This window comes from Acomys minous (genome assembly GCF_964271855.1).
Source record: "Acomys minous genome assembly, chromosome: 16".
Classification (NCBI taxonomy): domain Eukaryota; kingdom Metazoa; phylum Chordata; class Mammalia; order Rodentia; family Muridae; genus Acomys; species Acomys minous.
The window spans coordinates 20,808,419-20,821,091 of record NC_140498.1 but is presented as its reverse complement, the minus strand read 5'-3'; the positions used below and the strand labels follow the sequence as shown (position 1 = coordinate 20,821,091).

The 12,673-nt window shown below is 46.8% G+C and overlaps 1 protein-coding gene and 1 long non-coding RNA gene across 2 annotated transcripts in view; both read right to left on the bottom strand.

Moving 5' to 3' along the window:
- Positions 1-2,627, bottom strand: part of RUFY1 (RUN and FYVE domain containing 1) — a 47,033-nt gene extending 44,406 nt beyond the window's left edge. The window contains exon 1 of the mRNA XM_084763282.1: positions 2,134-2,627. Coding sequence (XP_084619408.1) covers positions 2,134-2,452 — 319 coding nt within the window. The 5' untranslated portion in view covers positions 2,453-2,627. The remainder of the gene's footprint in view (positions 1-2,133) is intronic.
- A 9,512-nt stretch (positions 2,628-12,139) lies between these two features.
- Positions 12,140-12,673, bottom strand: part of LOC311586967 — a 31,092-nt gene continuing 30,558 nt past the window's right edge. The window contains exon 9 of the long non-coding RNA XR_014775709.1: positions 12,140-12,501. This is a non-coding gene — a long non-coding RNA (uncharacterized lncRNA). The remainder of the gene's footprint in view (positions 12,502-12,673) is intronic.

Genomic DNA, 12,673 nt, shown 5'->3' with positions numbered 1-12,673 from the left:
GTCGCTGACTCTCTGTGAATCTTTGCTCTTGGCCAAAAGGCTTAAAAGTAAAAACTAAAACCAAAACAATTTTAAATATAAAAAGGTTAAAAGGGATATAAATAAAGACAATATTTCTTTATAGGTACATAGTGTGTGTGTGTGTGTGTGTGTGTGTGTGTGTGTGTGTGTGTGTGTGTAGTTTTTTTGTTTGTTTGGTTTTTTGAGGACATTGTGTTTTTGTGTAACAGAGCCCTGGCTGTCCTGGACTCATTTTGTAGACCAGGCTAGACTCGAACTTACAGAGATCCGCCTGCCTCTGCCTCTCAAGTGCTGGGATCAAAGGGGTGCACCACCACATCCAGGTGTGTATGTGTTACACCATCGTTATTATGAGTCAAAAAGTGAAACCCAGGGCTGGTGAGATGGCTCAGTGGGTAAAGGTCCTTGTTGACAAGGCTGGTGATGAGTTCTAACCCTGGAGCCAACATAGTAGGAGGAGAAAATTGACTCCTGAAAGGCATCCTCTGACTTCCACAGGTACATGGCTTGCCTGGTAGTAGTAGTAGTAGTAGTAGTAATAATAATAATAATAATAATAATAATAATAATAATAATAACAATAACAACAGCAATAATAACAATAACAATAATAATAAGAAGAAGAAATAGCAGGGCTAGAGAGATGAAACATCAAGATTTAAATTCGGATCCCCAATGCTAAAAAATCTGGGCACCACAGCATCTGTTAGTATTCCCAGTGCTGGGAAAGCAGAGGCAGGAGGATACCTGGGTCTTGTTGGACAGTGTGGCTTACTGGTGAGCTCTAGACTTAGTGAGAGACCTTGTCTCAAAAACAGAGTGGATTAAACAATCGTGGAAGACACTCAAAATTGACCTCTGGTCTTCAAGTGCCCAAATACATGTACAGACATATATGAACCCATATACACACATCAAAGTAAACGTTATAGGAATAACCAAGGTTGCTGGGTGTTGCTGGCACGTGCCTTTTAATTCCAGCACTCTGGAGGAGTTCCAGGATGGTCAGGAGAAACCCTGTCTGGACCCCTGCATCTCCCCTAAGACCCCCAATACCAAGGTCAGTTTATTACCAAGGAAGCTTTTTCTTTTCTTTCTTTCTTTTTTTTTTTTTTTTTTTAAAATAAACTCCGGGTAACAGAGTCCACTGAACGCACATGATGTCCCAGGCATTTACAGTTAACACTCACTCCACCACAGCAACTTTAAGTCTGCATGGTCCATTCACAGTAAGTGCCCTAGCCATGTGAAGCACGGTTATTTAATTATTGATTTATTTATTTTGAGGCAGGGGCTCACTATGTACACCAGGCGGGTCTCAGACTCACAGAGATCTGCCTACGTTTGCCTCCTGAGTGCTGGGATTAAAGGCAAGCTCCACAACGCCATGGCTACCTTCTATATTGTATTTTTAGATGTGTTTAGTAGCGAATACATCACTGCATACAATTAGCACAGTCCTGACTATATTAACACGACGTGCAGTAAGTATGTACCTGAATCACCATGTCCAGCAGTCAAAAATAAATAATCATTTGTTTTTATTATAGATCATAAGAGCTGAACCGGGCTGTACAAGGTAGCTGATTAAAAATTAAAAAAAACTCCATTTTATAGATTGGGAAATGCGAGTAGGAGGGGTGATGGCTAGTCCACAAAGTCCCACAAGGGGGTTAGTGGTGGGAGTGTAAAGGGAACCAAAACCTCCTGACTCTGACTCGCCGCCGCTCTCACCAACTTTGGAATTGGGCTGTCAACCTCAGCTGCAGGTGCACAACCGGCTGGCTGCTGAGATAAACAGGGGACCAGCACCGGACTTCGTTTCTCAAGTAATGCAAAACACGGACACAGATGACTTTCTGTCTACGCCTCTTATTTAATCCTCCTATTTAGAGTCAATCCGTGATCACCTTGCTTGGCGCTGTCCTGGGCTTCACAAAGACAAACACAAGGTGGGAGGGGAGTCCCCGGCCGCGGCCGCCCTGCCCCGCGCTTCTCCCGCCGGGTGGCACCATATGCAGAGCCCGGCGCCGCGTGGCACAGGTAGACGGAGCAGCTCGTCGGGTTCCCCCCCAGCCACGAGCGGCCCCAGCCCGCGGGACCCCGGCCTACCTGCGCGCTCCCCGCTGCCGCCGCCGCCGCCGCCGTCTCCCAGCCCCGCGGCCGCGCGCAGCGCGTGGCCGCAGCTCGCCGACAGGTTCCCGGTGGCTCTGCGCGCCAGCGTCAGGATGGGCGCCGACCAGCCGTCGGCCGCTCGAGGCCGCGCCGCGCTCCGCAGCTCGCCGGGACTCGGCAGCTGGCTCCGGTCCACGATCTCGAACTCCTCGCCCGACTCTAGGCCGGCCTCGGGCCCACGTTCCGGCCCGGGCCCCGGCTCGGGCTCCGGCTCCGAGTCCTGCCCCGCCCGGCGGCAATCTCCGCGGGCGGCCATGTTGGCCGGTCACGTGACCCGCCGCTGGCCCCGGGCCGGCGGCCTCGGCGCTGCTCCCTGCGGCCGCTTCCCTCTGTGCTCGCGCTCCCCTGGCCTTGCCTTCTTTTCTTTGATTAACGCTTGGGAAAACGCAGGTGATCTTCAGCGATCCCCAGCCGGAAGTACTTGGAAGTTACTTTTGAACTTTTCTACTCCCCAGGACTTGGAATGCACCTTTTAGTTTTTAGCGTTCGGGCAACCCCGTTGGTCTTGGTGACACAGCTTCCTCTTTTAAAGTTTCATGACTGTTTTTTTCCTTTGAGACAAAAATCTCACTGTTGGGGGCTTTTTATTTCTTGTTGTTGTTGTTTTGTTGTTTTTGTATTTTTCCGAGACAAGGCCTCTTGCTGCATACATAGGCTGACATCAAAACACGCCATGTAGCTGAGTGGTGGTGGTGCGCGCTTTTATCCCAGCACTAGGGAGGCAAAGGCGGGCAGATCTTTGAGGCCAGCCTGGTCTACGGAGCAAGTTCCAGGACAGCCAGGGTTTACACAGAGAAACCCTGTCTACGCACCTCCCACCCTCCCCCAATATGCCCTGTAGCAATGATGGGATGGGCTTAACTACTTTTGGGGTGTCAGTTTTCTGAGTTGAACTTTGCACCTCACACATGCTAATCAAGACCTCAAACACTGAGCTGCACCCAAACCCTAACACACACACTATCAATAAGGGACTTTGAATTTGCGATCCTCCTGCCTCCATCTTTCAAGAGCTTGTGGCACCACACTAGGCAGGCGCTGTCCCATCTGAGCTACATTCCCGGTCAGAATCTCAGGCTGTAGCACAGGCTGGCCTAGAACTCAGCAAGGTGGCACTAGCTAGCCTTTATCTCCTGGTGGTCCTCCAGGGTCTGCAGTACCGCGATTCAATGTGTGCCTCACCATGCCAACTCATGTCTGATGTTTTTGACTTAATCATTTTTCTTCAGAACAGGCCCTTAAAAGGGCTGCTGAAGAAACTAGGACGTATGAGTCAGAGCGCTCTCTCTCTCTCTCTCTCTCTCTCTCTCTCTCTCTCTCTCTCTCTCTCTCTCTCTCTGTGTGTGTGTGTGTGTGTGTGTTGGGGCTTTTTCTTTTAAATCAAATGAGTATGAACAGGAACCTGGCAGGCAAGATCCACAGTGGTGGACTGGAAACGAGATCTGGATTCTGCTATTAATGAGGTGTGATGGGAATTGAACCAACCTCATTTCTAAATACGATTTCGCAATAAGGAAACACAGCACACAGCCTCCCTTGTGATTATTGTCTCTGGCTTCCAACTCTGGCTGGGATAAGTCACCAGTCAGATATGTGGTTGGATATGCAGCCTACTGTCTTACAAGGAACAGAAGGCTACATGGTCAGATTGAGGCGCAAGTGTCATTAGAATTTAACAGTTTGCAAAAAATGAGGGCCATGGGCCGTATCAAATCCCAGAACTGTTAGTGTTTAAAATGATTAAGCTATTGTTGCAGGCCAGGTGTGGTGGTACATGCTTTTAATCTCTGCATTCAGGAGGCAGAGGCAGGTGAATTTCTGTGAGTTCAAGGCCAACCTAGTTTATACAACCAGCTCCAGCTCAGCCAGGGCTAAGTAGTAAGATCCTGTCTCAAACAAACAAACAAACAAACAAACCAACCAACCAAAAAAAAAAAAACACAACCCACTAAAACCAAGAAGTTGTGGCAGAGAGTTAGCCATCAAATAATTTCACCTAAAAATCCAGATTTTAGCCTTACTTTTGAATCATCGAAAGATTGGACAACTTAGAATATGTTTCCTGATGGAAACGCATTAGTGGTAGTGGCTGAGAAACTATCCACACATAGATAGTAAACCTGGAACAGCGTAGAGATGCCTAGCATGGTGTCTGTGCGCTGCAAGGCGCAGAGGCGAAGGTTCGCACTGTTTAGGTCACCGTGTCCGTTGCACGAAGCCGTAGAACAAGGAGCATGTGATGGCGGCCCTACCCAGGCCCAGGCTCAGGCTCGCTGACCACCCTCAGCTGGAAGAAACGGGGCCTTCGCCAAATTTAAAACAGATGGGCTTGAAGGCCCGAGAAGTGACTCATCCTCTGCGCACCTTCACAAGGCCTGTTGGTTTCTGTGGCGGCAGTTTCTCAGACAGTCCCGCCTGCTTTGGAATTCTGGCCGAGGCTAAAGCACATTCCTTGACTCCAATCCCGACTCTCCTATCACGGTGCACTCAGTAGATAGAGCTCTCCATAGGCGCCTAGTGTGTGGTTTACAGAGTGGATGCAAGTTCCAGAGGCTGCCGCAGCGTGCAAAGGCTTTGAGAAGTGGCTGGGCAGAAGTGTCAATAATAGAGAAGACCCAGAGACCAACCCTGGGATGAAGTCGCTGCTGTGGCCCAAGGGAGAGTCCAGGCTGAAAGGCAGGGTTCAGGGTAAAGTCTAAGGGAGAGTGGAAACAGGCTGGGGCAGGAAACTGCGTGTGTGTGTGTGTGTGTGTGTGTGTGTGTGTGTGTGTGTGTGTGTGTATGTCCAGGTCCACCAGGCAAAGAGGTGGACCAGTAGGCATTCCAGTGGGCAGCAGGGGCCCAGGCTGACCTGAAACTTCAGGGACAGACTAGTGTTTTCTGACTGTGGTTCCTTGGTCCACACTGGGTATCAGGTTGGCGGGTCATGCCAAGTCATCTTAGTGCTAGGTGTCCATCACCTTATGGGGTCCAGGAGCCCTATCCTTGGGCTGGGGTGGCCAATAAGTTCTTGGGCTTGGTTTTTTTCCATTTGGTTTAAAAATATCCACATTCAAGCCGAGCATGGTGGTGCACACTTTTAATCCCAGCACTCGGGAGGCAGAGGTGGGCGGATTGCTGTGAGTTCGAGGCCAGGCTGGTTAACAAAGTGAGTCCAGGACAGCCAAGGCTACACAGAGAAACCCTGTCTCGAAACAAACAAACAAACAAACAAACAAACAAAACAAACATCCACGTTCCCCTATCATCTCAATTTACCTTGACAAACATATAGTTTGGTTCTATTACCAAGGACCAGCCACTTAATAAGTCTGTGTTGCATTGACGGTGCCTGACACATGGTGATGTCTGCAGGACCGTCCAAGGGCTCCAGTCATCGCTGAGAAGGTATAACTCAGAGGTAACTGCACTGCAGCCGGAGTAGGGCCCCCCTTCCTGTGACTGCTCTCCCGCATGACCAGCAGCGCCTCCTTCGACAACATTCCTGCATATGCTAGTGTAACCATTAACACCAACTGACCAAACCAGACCTCCATCTGCCTGTCAGCCCCGATCCCCAGCGCAGACAAAACCCCTCATTTGTAGGAGATTTCTCTCTGTCTCACCTTCTCTGGCACGAGCCTTGTCAGGGTTACCCCATAACAAACCTGTCCCCATCACCATTGAGCACCCCTAGTTTTCTCCTTATATCCCTCCACCCTAAATGCATACAAAAGCTGCCTGTAAAAACAGTGTCTTCTGGGTCAGGCTGTTCCTGTGTCGGGCACAGCCTGGAAAAGGCGCCGTTTTATACAGCATGCAGTAAGTTAAAGTAAGGCCTTGCTTGACCTCAGCATCCTTCATTGGGACAAAAGAGTCTCACCTTGTGAGCTGTGCTTCCTGTTTTTCTCCACCGTGACCCACTGAGGGTGTGGTAACTTGGGTTGTATATTGAACGCTGTGAATAGGAGGAAGCTGATTGCTCCAGAGGTAGCACTTAGGGAGTTTGGCTTCTCTAGACTTGCCCTGGTCCTGTCTGGACTAAGGGCGTTAACAGCTTTGCACAGCAGTTTGCTCTGTGGCCAACCTGGCTAGAAGGGGCTGTACTGCTTTGTAGTCTATTTTTCTGTCTCTGTTTCTCTGTCTCCCTGTCTCTCTGTCTCTCTGTCTCTCTCTTGAGACAGGGTTTCTCTGTGCATCCCTGACTGTCCTGGACTCGCTTTGTAGACTAGGCTGGCCTGGAACTCACAGCGATCTGCCTGCTTCTGCCTCCTGAGTGCTGGGATTAAAGGCATGGGCCACCTCACCCTGCTTAGTCTATTTCTCAGTGAAGAATATGAATGCTTTTAAATGTATGCCTATAGAAAGAGACATTTGGGAGCTGAAGAGACGGCTCAGCCATTAACAGAGCACGCTGCTCTTCTAGAGGACCTGTGTTTGGTTCCCAGCACCCTTGTCTGGATGCTCACAGCTGCCTGTAACTCCGGCTCCAGGCTGAGAGCATATGTACCTACGTGCATACATATACATAGAAATAAAAATAAAACAGAAAAAAAAAAAAAAAAGGAAAGAAAGAGCTCCTATGTAACAAATAGAAACATTTGGCTTCCACCTAGTGGTCTAAAAAGGATTTGGGTTTCTAACCATGTAGGATTTGACAGTGTCTATTCATGTATATATACATCCGTGCATCCACAAATGCACTTATGCACCCATCCTCCTTTCCTCTCATTTATTTATCCTTCACCACCCTCCAACCCATCCATATCCATTTCTACCTATCTGGCTATCCTGTGACTCTAGGAAACCTGCCCTCTGTCAGCGGTTCTGACCCCTTTTCATATCATTTTACAGTATGTGGATTTGTGAGCCCATGATCTCTTCATGTTCTTTCTTTCTATCTATCTATCTATCTATCTATCTATCTATCTATCTATCTGTGACAGGATCTCCCTATGTAGCTCTGGTTGTCCTGGAGCTCGCTACATAGACCAGGCTGCCCTTGAACTCACAGAGATTCTCCTGCCTTTGCCTTTCAGTACTGGTACTAAAATACACTACCACCCCAGACAGTTTATTCTTATGTATGTGTGTGCACATGAATTTACGTGTATCACATATGTGCATTGTCTTCAGAGGCCAGAGGGTGTTGGATCTCCTGGAACTGGAGTTAGAGGTAGTTGTGGTAATCTGATGTTGGTGCTGGGAACAGAACTCAGGTTGCCTGGAAGAGCAGCAAGTGCTTTTTAACTGATGAGACATATCTCCAGCCTGTTCTTTCTGTTCTGTTCTTTTTCTTTTTAAGATTTATTTATTATTTATACAGTATTCTGCCCACATGTGTGCCTGCCCACCACAAGAAGGCACCAGATCTCATTACAGGTGATTATAAGCCACCATGTAGTTGCTGGGAATTGAACTCGGGACCTTTGGAAGAGAAGAACGGTGCTCTTAACCTCTGAGCCATTTCTCCAGCCCCTCTTTCTGTTCTTAAAGGCTCGAAACTAAGTATCTGCACAGGCTCTGTACTCTATACCAGTTTTAGCATGACTGGCTTGCTTTAAAAAATGCATTTAGCTGGGCATAATGGCATATACCTTTAATTCCAGCACTCTGGTCTACAGAGTGAGTTCCAGGACAGCTTGCGCTATATAAAGAAACCCTGTTTCAACCCCTGCCCAAATTCCCCCTTTCTCCCCCCCTATTATTTATATGTAAGTGTACTTTTGTCAGTATGTGTATGTCACATGTGTGCAGGTACCCTCCGAGGCCAGAAGAGGGTGTCAGATCCCCTGAAACTGGAATTATAGGTGATTACGAGCCACTGTATAGGTACTGGAACTGAGCTCAGGTCCTCTGCAGGAGCAGCAAGTGCTTTCAGCCGCTGAGCCATCTTTCTAGCCCTGTGACTGTTTTTGTTTTGTTTTAAAACATCAAAATAGCCGGGCATGGTGGCCCATGCCTTTAATCCCAGCCCTCGGAAGGCAGAGGCAGGCAGATCATTGTGAGTTCGAGGCCAGCCTGGTCTACAAAGTGAGTCCAGGGCAGCCTAGGTTACACAGAGAGGCCCTGTCTCGAAAAAACAAAAACAAAAACCCAACAACAACAACAACAACAACAACAACAACAACAAAAACATCACCATTCAATTTCAGTTTCACACACCTTTTCAAAGAGATTTTTTTTCTAGTCATTTTAAGACACGCATTCCTCCAAACTGCCATCTCTCTTTGCCATCAGCTTGGCTTTATTTCATTCACACTTACCCTTCCCAATATTTTCCAGTTCAATTTGTCTGCATCTGCGTCTTCCTCCCCACCTCCCAGAATGCAGGTCAGAGGGAAGCTTGTTCTTTGTAGTTACCACTGCATCCACCGAACATACTCCAAATGTTTTCAAGTTTAAACAATGGCATTTATTTCATGCACTACAGCACAGCCACCTTGGGTTAGTGAAATACCTGTTATATATATATATATATATATATATATATATATATATATATATATATATATATATATATATATGTACACATGTACACACACACACACACACACATATGTTTCTATAGGCTTGGCTGACAGATCCTCTACCCTGTTGACCTTTATCATCTGCAGGAAGATGGAGACAGGAACTCATGACCCAGCTTAACTCCCAGGCTTCTTCCCCCTTCCCTCTTTCTCTTTTGTACACCAGTTTAACCTTTGTGATCAAGTAGTTAGAGGAGAGAGAGACACACACACACACACACACACACACACACACACACACACAGAGAGAGAGAGAGAGAGAGAGAGAGAGAGAGAGAGAGAGAGAGAGAGAGAGAGAGAGAGAGAGAGCAGGGCTGCCGCTGTAGCTCTCTTGGCAAAGCGCTTACACAGTATACATAAAACCATGAATTCAGTCTCTAACACCTCATAAAATGTAGCTGGTGGCCCATGTCTGAAGGGTTCTAGCAGGCTTGAGCATGGCAAAGATGTCCCTGACAGTTTTTGCCTTTTACCCTTTCCTCCCATTCCCTCCCCCATGCTAGATTAAATTCCAAGTGGTTATCCTTCTACCCACCCCAAGTGGTTATCCTCTTACTTACCCCGAGAGGTTATCCTTCTTCCCGCGCTAAGTGGTTACCCTCCTACCCATTCCAAATGGTTATCATCCTACTCCACCCCAAGTGGTTCTCTTCCTATCCCCTGCACTCCAAGTGGTTCTTCTACCCTACACCAAGTGGTTATCCTCTGACCCTGCCTAAGTGGTTATCCTCTTATCCCCACTCCAAATGGTTATCCTTCTATCCCCTCACCCTAAATCGTTATCATCCACCCCCGCTCTAAGTAGTTATTCTTCTCTATTCCTCAAGTGGTTATCTTGATATCCCCACTCCAAGTGGTTTTTCTCTTACCTCCACTCCAAGTGTTTTTGCTCCTGTCCCAGCCTCTTGGGAGCTGAGAATATAGGCATTTACCACCATTCCTGGTGTTAGGAGGGTTTTGTTTTTGAATTCTGTTTTAGTCAGTTTTATGCCACAGTGACAAAATAATTTAAAAATCACCTTAATAAGGGAAAAGGTTTGTCTTGACCAAATTTATTGAGATTATAATATAATTAGATCATTTCCCTCTTCTCTTTCCTCCTAAATGCTCCCATATACCCCCTCCTTTCTCTCTTTCAAAATCATGGCCTCTTTTTTCATTAATTGTTTTTATCCCACATATATGATAATATAATACACATACATTTTCCAAATACATAAATAGCCCCTGCTCAGTCTTTATAATGTTATGTGTATTATGTTTTTAGGGATGATCATTTGGTATTGGTTTACAGACTGGTGTGCTCTTCTCTGGGGAAGACTATTTCTCTCACTCTCAGCATTCTGTAGTTGCCCGTAGTTCTCTGTGAAGGCTTGGGGCCTTGTGGGCTTTCTGCCATCCACTTTAGCATTGCTATTGTTGTTGACTGACAGCCTTTTAGCCCATTGTCTCTCAGCCTTGTTGCTTTGGGCGTGTGGTGAGGTAGCATGGCATGGCAGGCTGTGTGTGTATATGGTTTGTTTCTGTTAGCTATATTTTATTTTATCCTTATGATCTTCCTGTGGCCCCCATAGTAATAATTTTAAAGTAGAAAGGTTAAGTGTCAAAAAGATAACAATGGAAATAAAAGACACAATAGATGGTGTAAGTAATAGGAGGGAGGGAGGGAGAGAGGGAGAGAGAGAGAGAGAGAGAGAGAGAGAGAGAGAGAGAGAGAGAGCTGAAGAGATATTTCTCAAGTTGGAATATAACCTTACAATGATCCCAGAAGCAGCAAAGGGAAGATGTTTGCTGCAGAGATGGCCCAGAGGTTAAGAGCACTTGCTGCCCTTGCAGATGATCCAGGTTCAGCTCCCAGAACCCACAGGGTGGATCACAACCATCTGTTACTCCAGTTCCATGGAATCTGATGCCTTCTCTTTTCTGGCTTTCATAGGCACCAGGCACACATGCAGTACAAACATATACATGCAGACAAACACTCATACACATAAAATCAAAATAAATCCTTTTAAAAAATAAAATGGAGATTGAGAAGACATGTTCATGAAAACCTGAGTTCAGATCTATAGCGCAAAGTAAAAAACCTGGGTGTGGTTCCATGTGTTTGCAGTTGCAGATTTAGGGTGGGGTGGGCAGACACGGGTGCCTCCCTGGAGTTTGCTGGCCAGCCAGGCTAACCAAAAGGGCAAGCTTCAGGTTCAATGAGGAGACCTTGTCTCAAAAAATAAAGTGGAGAGCCACTAAGGGAGGTCCGCAACATCAGCCTTCGGTCTCCACAAGCACACGCATGGCTGCATGTACCTGCACCCACATGTCCATGTGTGTGGTCACCTGTATATAATTATCACCTGAGCGCACACACACACACACACACACACACACACACACACACACACACACACACACACGATAAAGAGAAGTTCCCTTACTACTGGGAGCACAAGAAAACAGACGCACGCACGCATGCTTAGTGCTTAGCTAGCATCCCCCACCCCCAGTCCAGCCCCCAAACCAAGGGAATGGTCCTGTCCACTTTCAGCCCAGGGCCTTTCAATCTTAAGTAAAGAAATTGAGACAGACCCCCACAGACATACCCAGAGGCCAGCCTGATCTAGACAGCCCCTCATTGAGACTTCCTTCCCAGTGCATCGTGTTGACAATTAAACAAAGCATCACAAGTGAGTACATTTCTCAGCGCACCGAGCCTGGATATGCAGCTATGCAGGCAAACTTTCATTCAAACATGTGCATATCATTAAATAACACTCTCAGGCAGGCAGCTCCTCGGTTGTTTGCTCACACAATGACTCACATTGGAAACAAGTCTAGTTTCATATGACTCAAAATCCAGAAGCAATAAGAGCAATAACGGATACACATTATTACACACACACACAAAATAAAACTCAGGGCCTGGAGTGATGGCTCAGTGGGTTCTTACTTGCACTTGCTGCAGAGGACCAACGTTCAGTCGGCAGCACCTATGTGAGGCAGCTCACAACTACCTGCAAGTCCAGTTCAATGGGATCTGACGCCCTCTTCTGTCTTCCTTGGGTACTGCATGTATGTGGTACACATACATACATACAGGCACACTCTTCAACTTCAGATGATCTGTACATCCATCTCTTTCTCTCTGTGCTATATAATGGGTGCCTTCCTTTTATCTAGTGAATTTTCAGTTGGAGTACAAAGTAATAGGGTTAGTATGACATTTTCATAAATATGTCCTATTGTGCTTTGCATATCTAACTTCCGTTATCCTCTTTTTTCCTTCCTCCCTGTCCTGCTGTTCCTCTTCATCCTCCCAAATAGTCCCCCTTTCATGTTGCGCACGCGCGCGCACACACACACACACACACACACACACACACACACACACACGCATGCAGATATCTAGATTCTGCATATAAGAGAAAACGTGGTGTTTATTGGACGGTAAGAGTCTTTTTTGTTTACTTTATTACTTACGATGACTTCGGCTTCCATCCATTTTCCTGAAAATGACATAGTATTCTAGAACTCAGCTCTTAGTTCAGGTTGGTGGTGATCATCTTGCCTCTGCTTCCCAAGTGCTGAGATTACAGCAGTGTGCCACTATGTCCAGCTTTTAAAAATATTATTAATTACTTGTGTGCATGTGCGGTTTGCTTGCTTTTGTGTCTCTGCAGCACTTACTTGCTTGGTATCCACAGCAGCTAGAAGGGTGGGCCAGATGCCCTGGAACTGGAGTTAGAGCCAGTTGTTAGCCTCCATGCAGGGATGGGGAAGGTGGTTCATCTGATAAAGATGCCTGCCTGTCAAACAAGAATGAGGGCCTGAGTTCAGATCCACACCACCAACGTAAGAACCAGCATTTGCTGTAAGCATCTGTAACCTTGTCTCAAAATATAAGGCAGAGAGTGAGTGAGAAAAACATACAATGTCAATCTCTGACCTCCCTATACATGCACACACATGAGCAT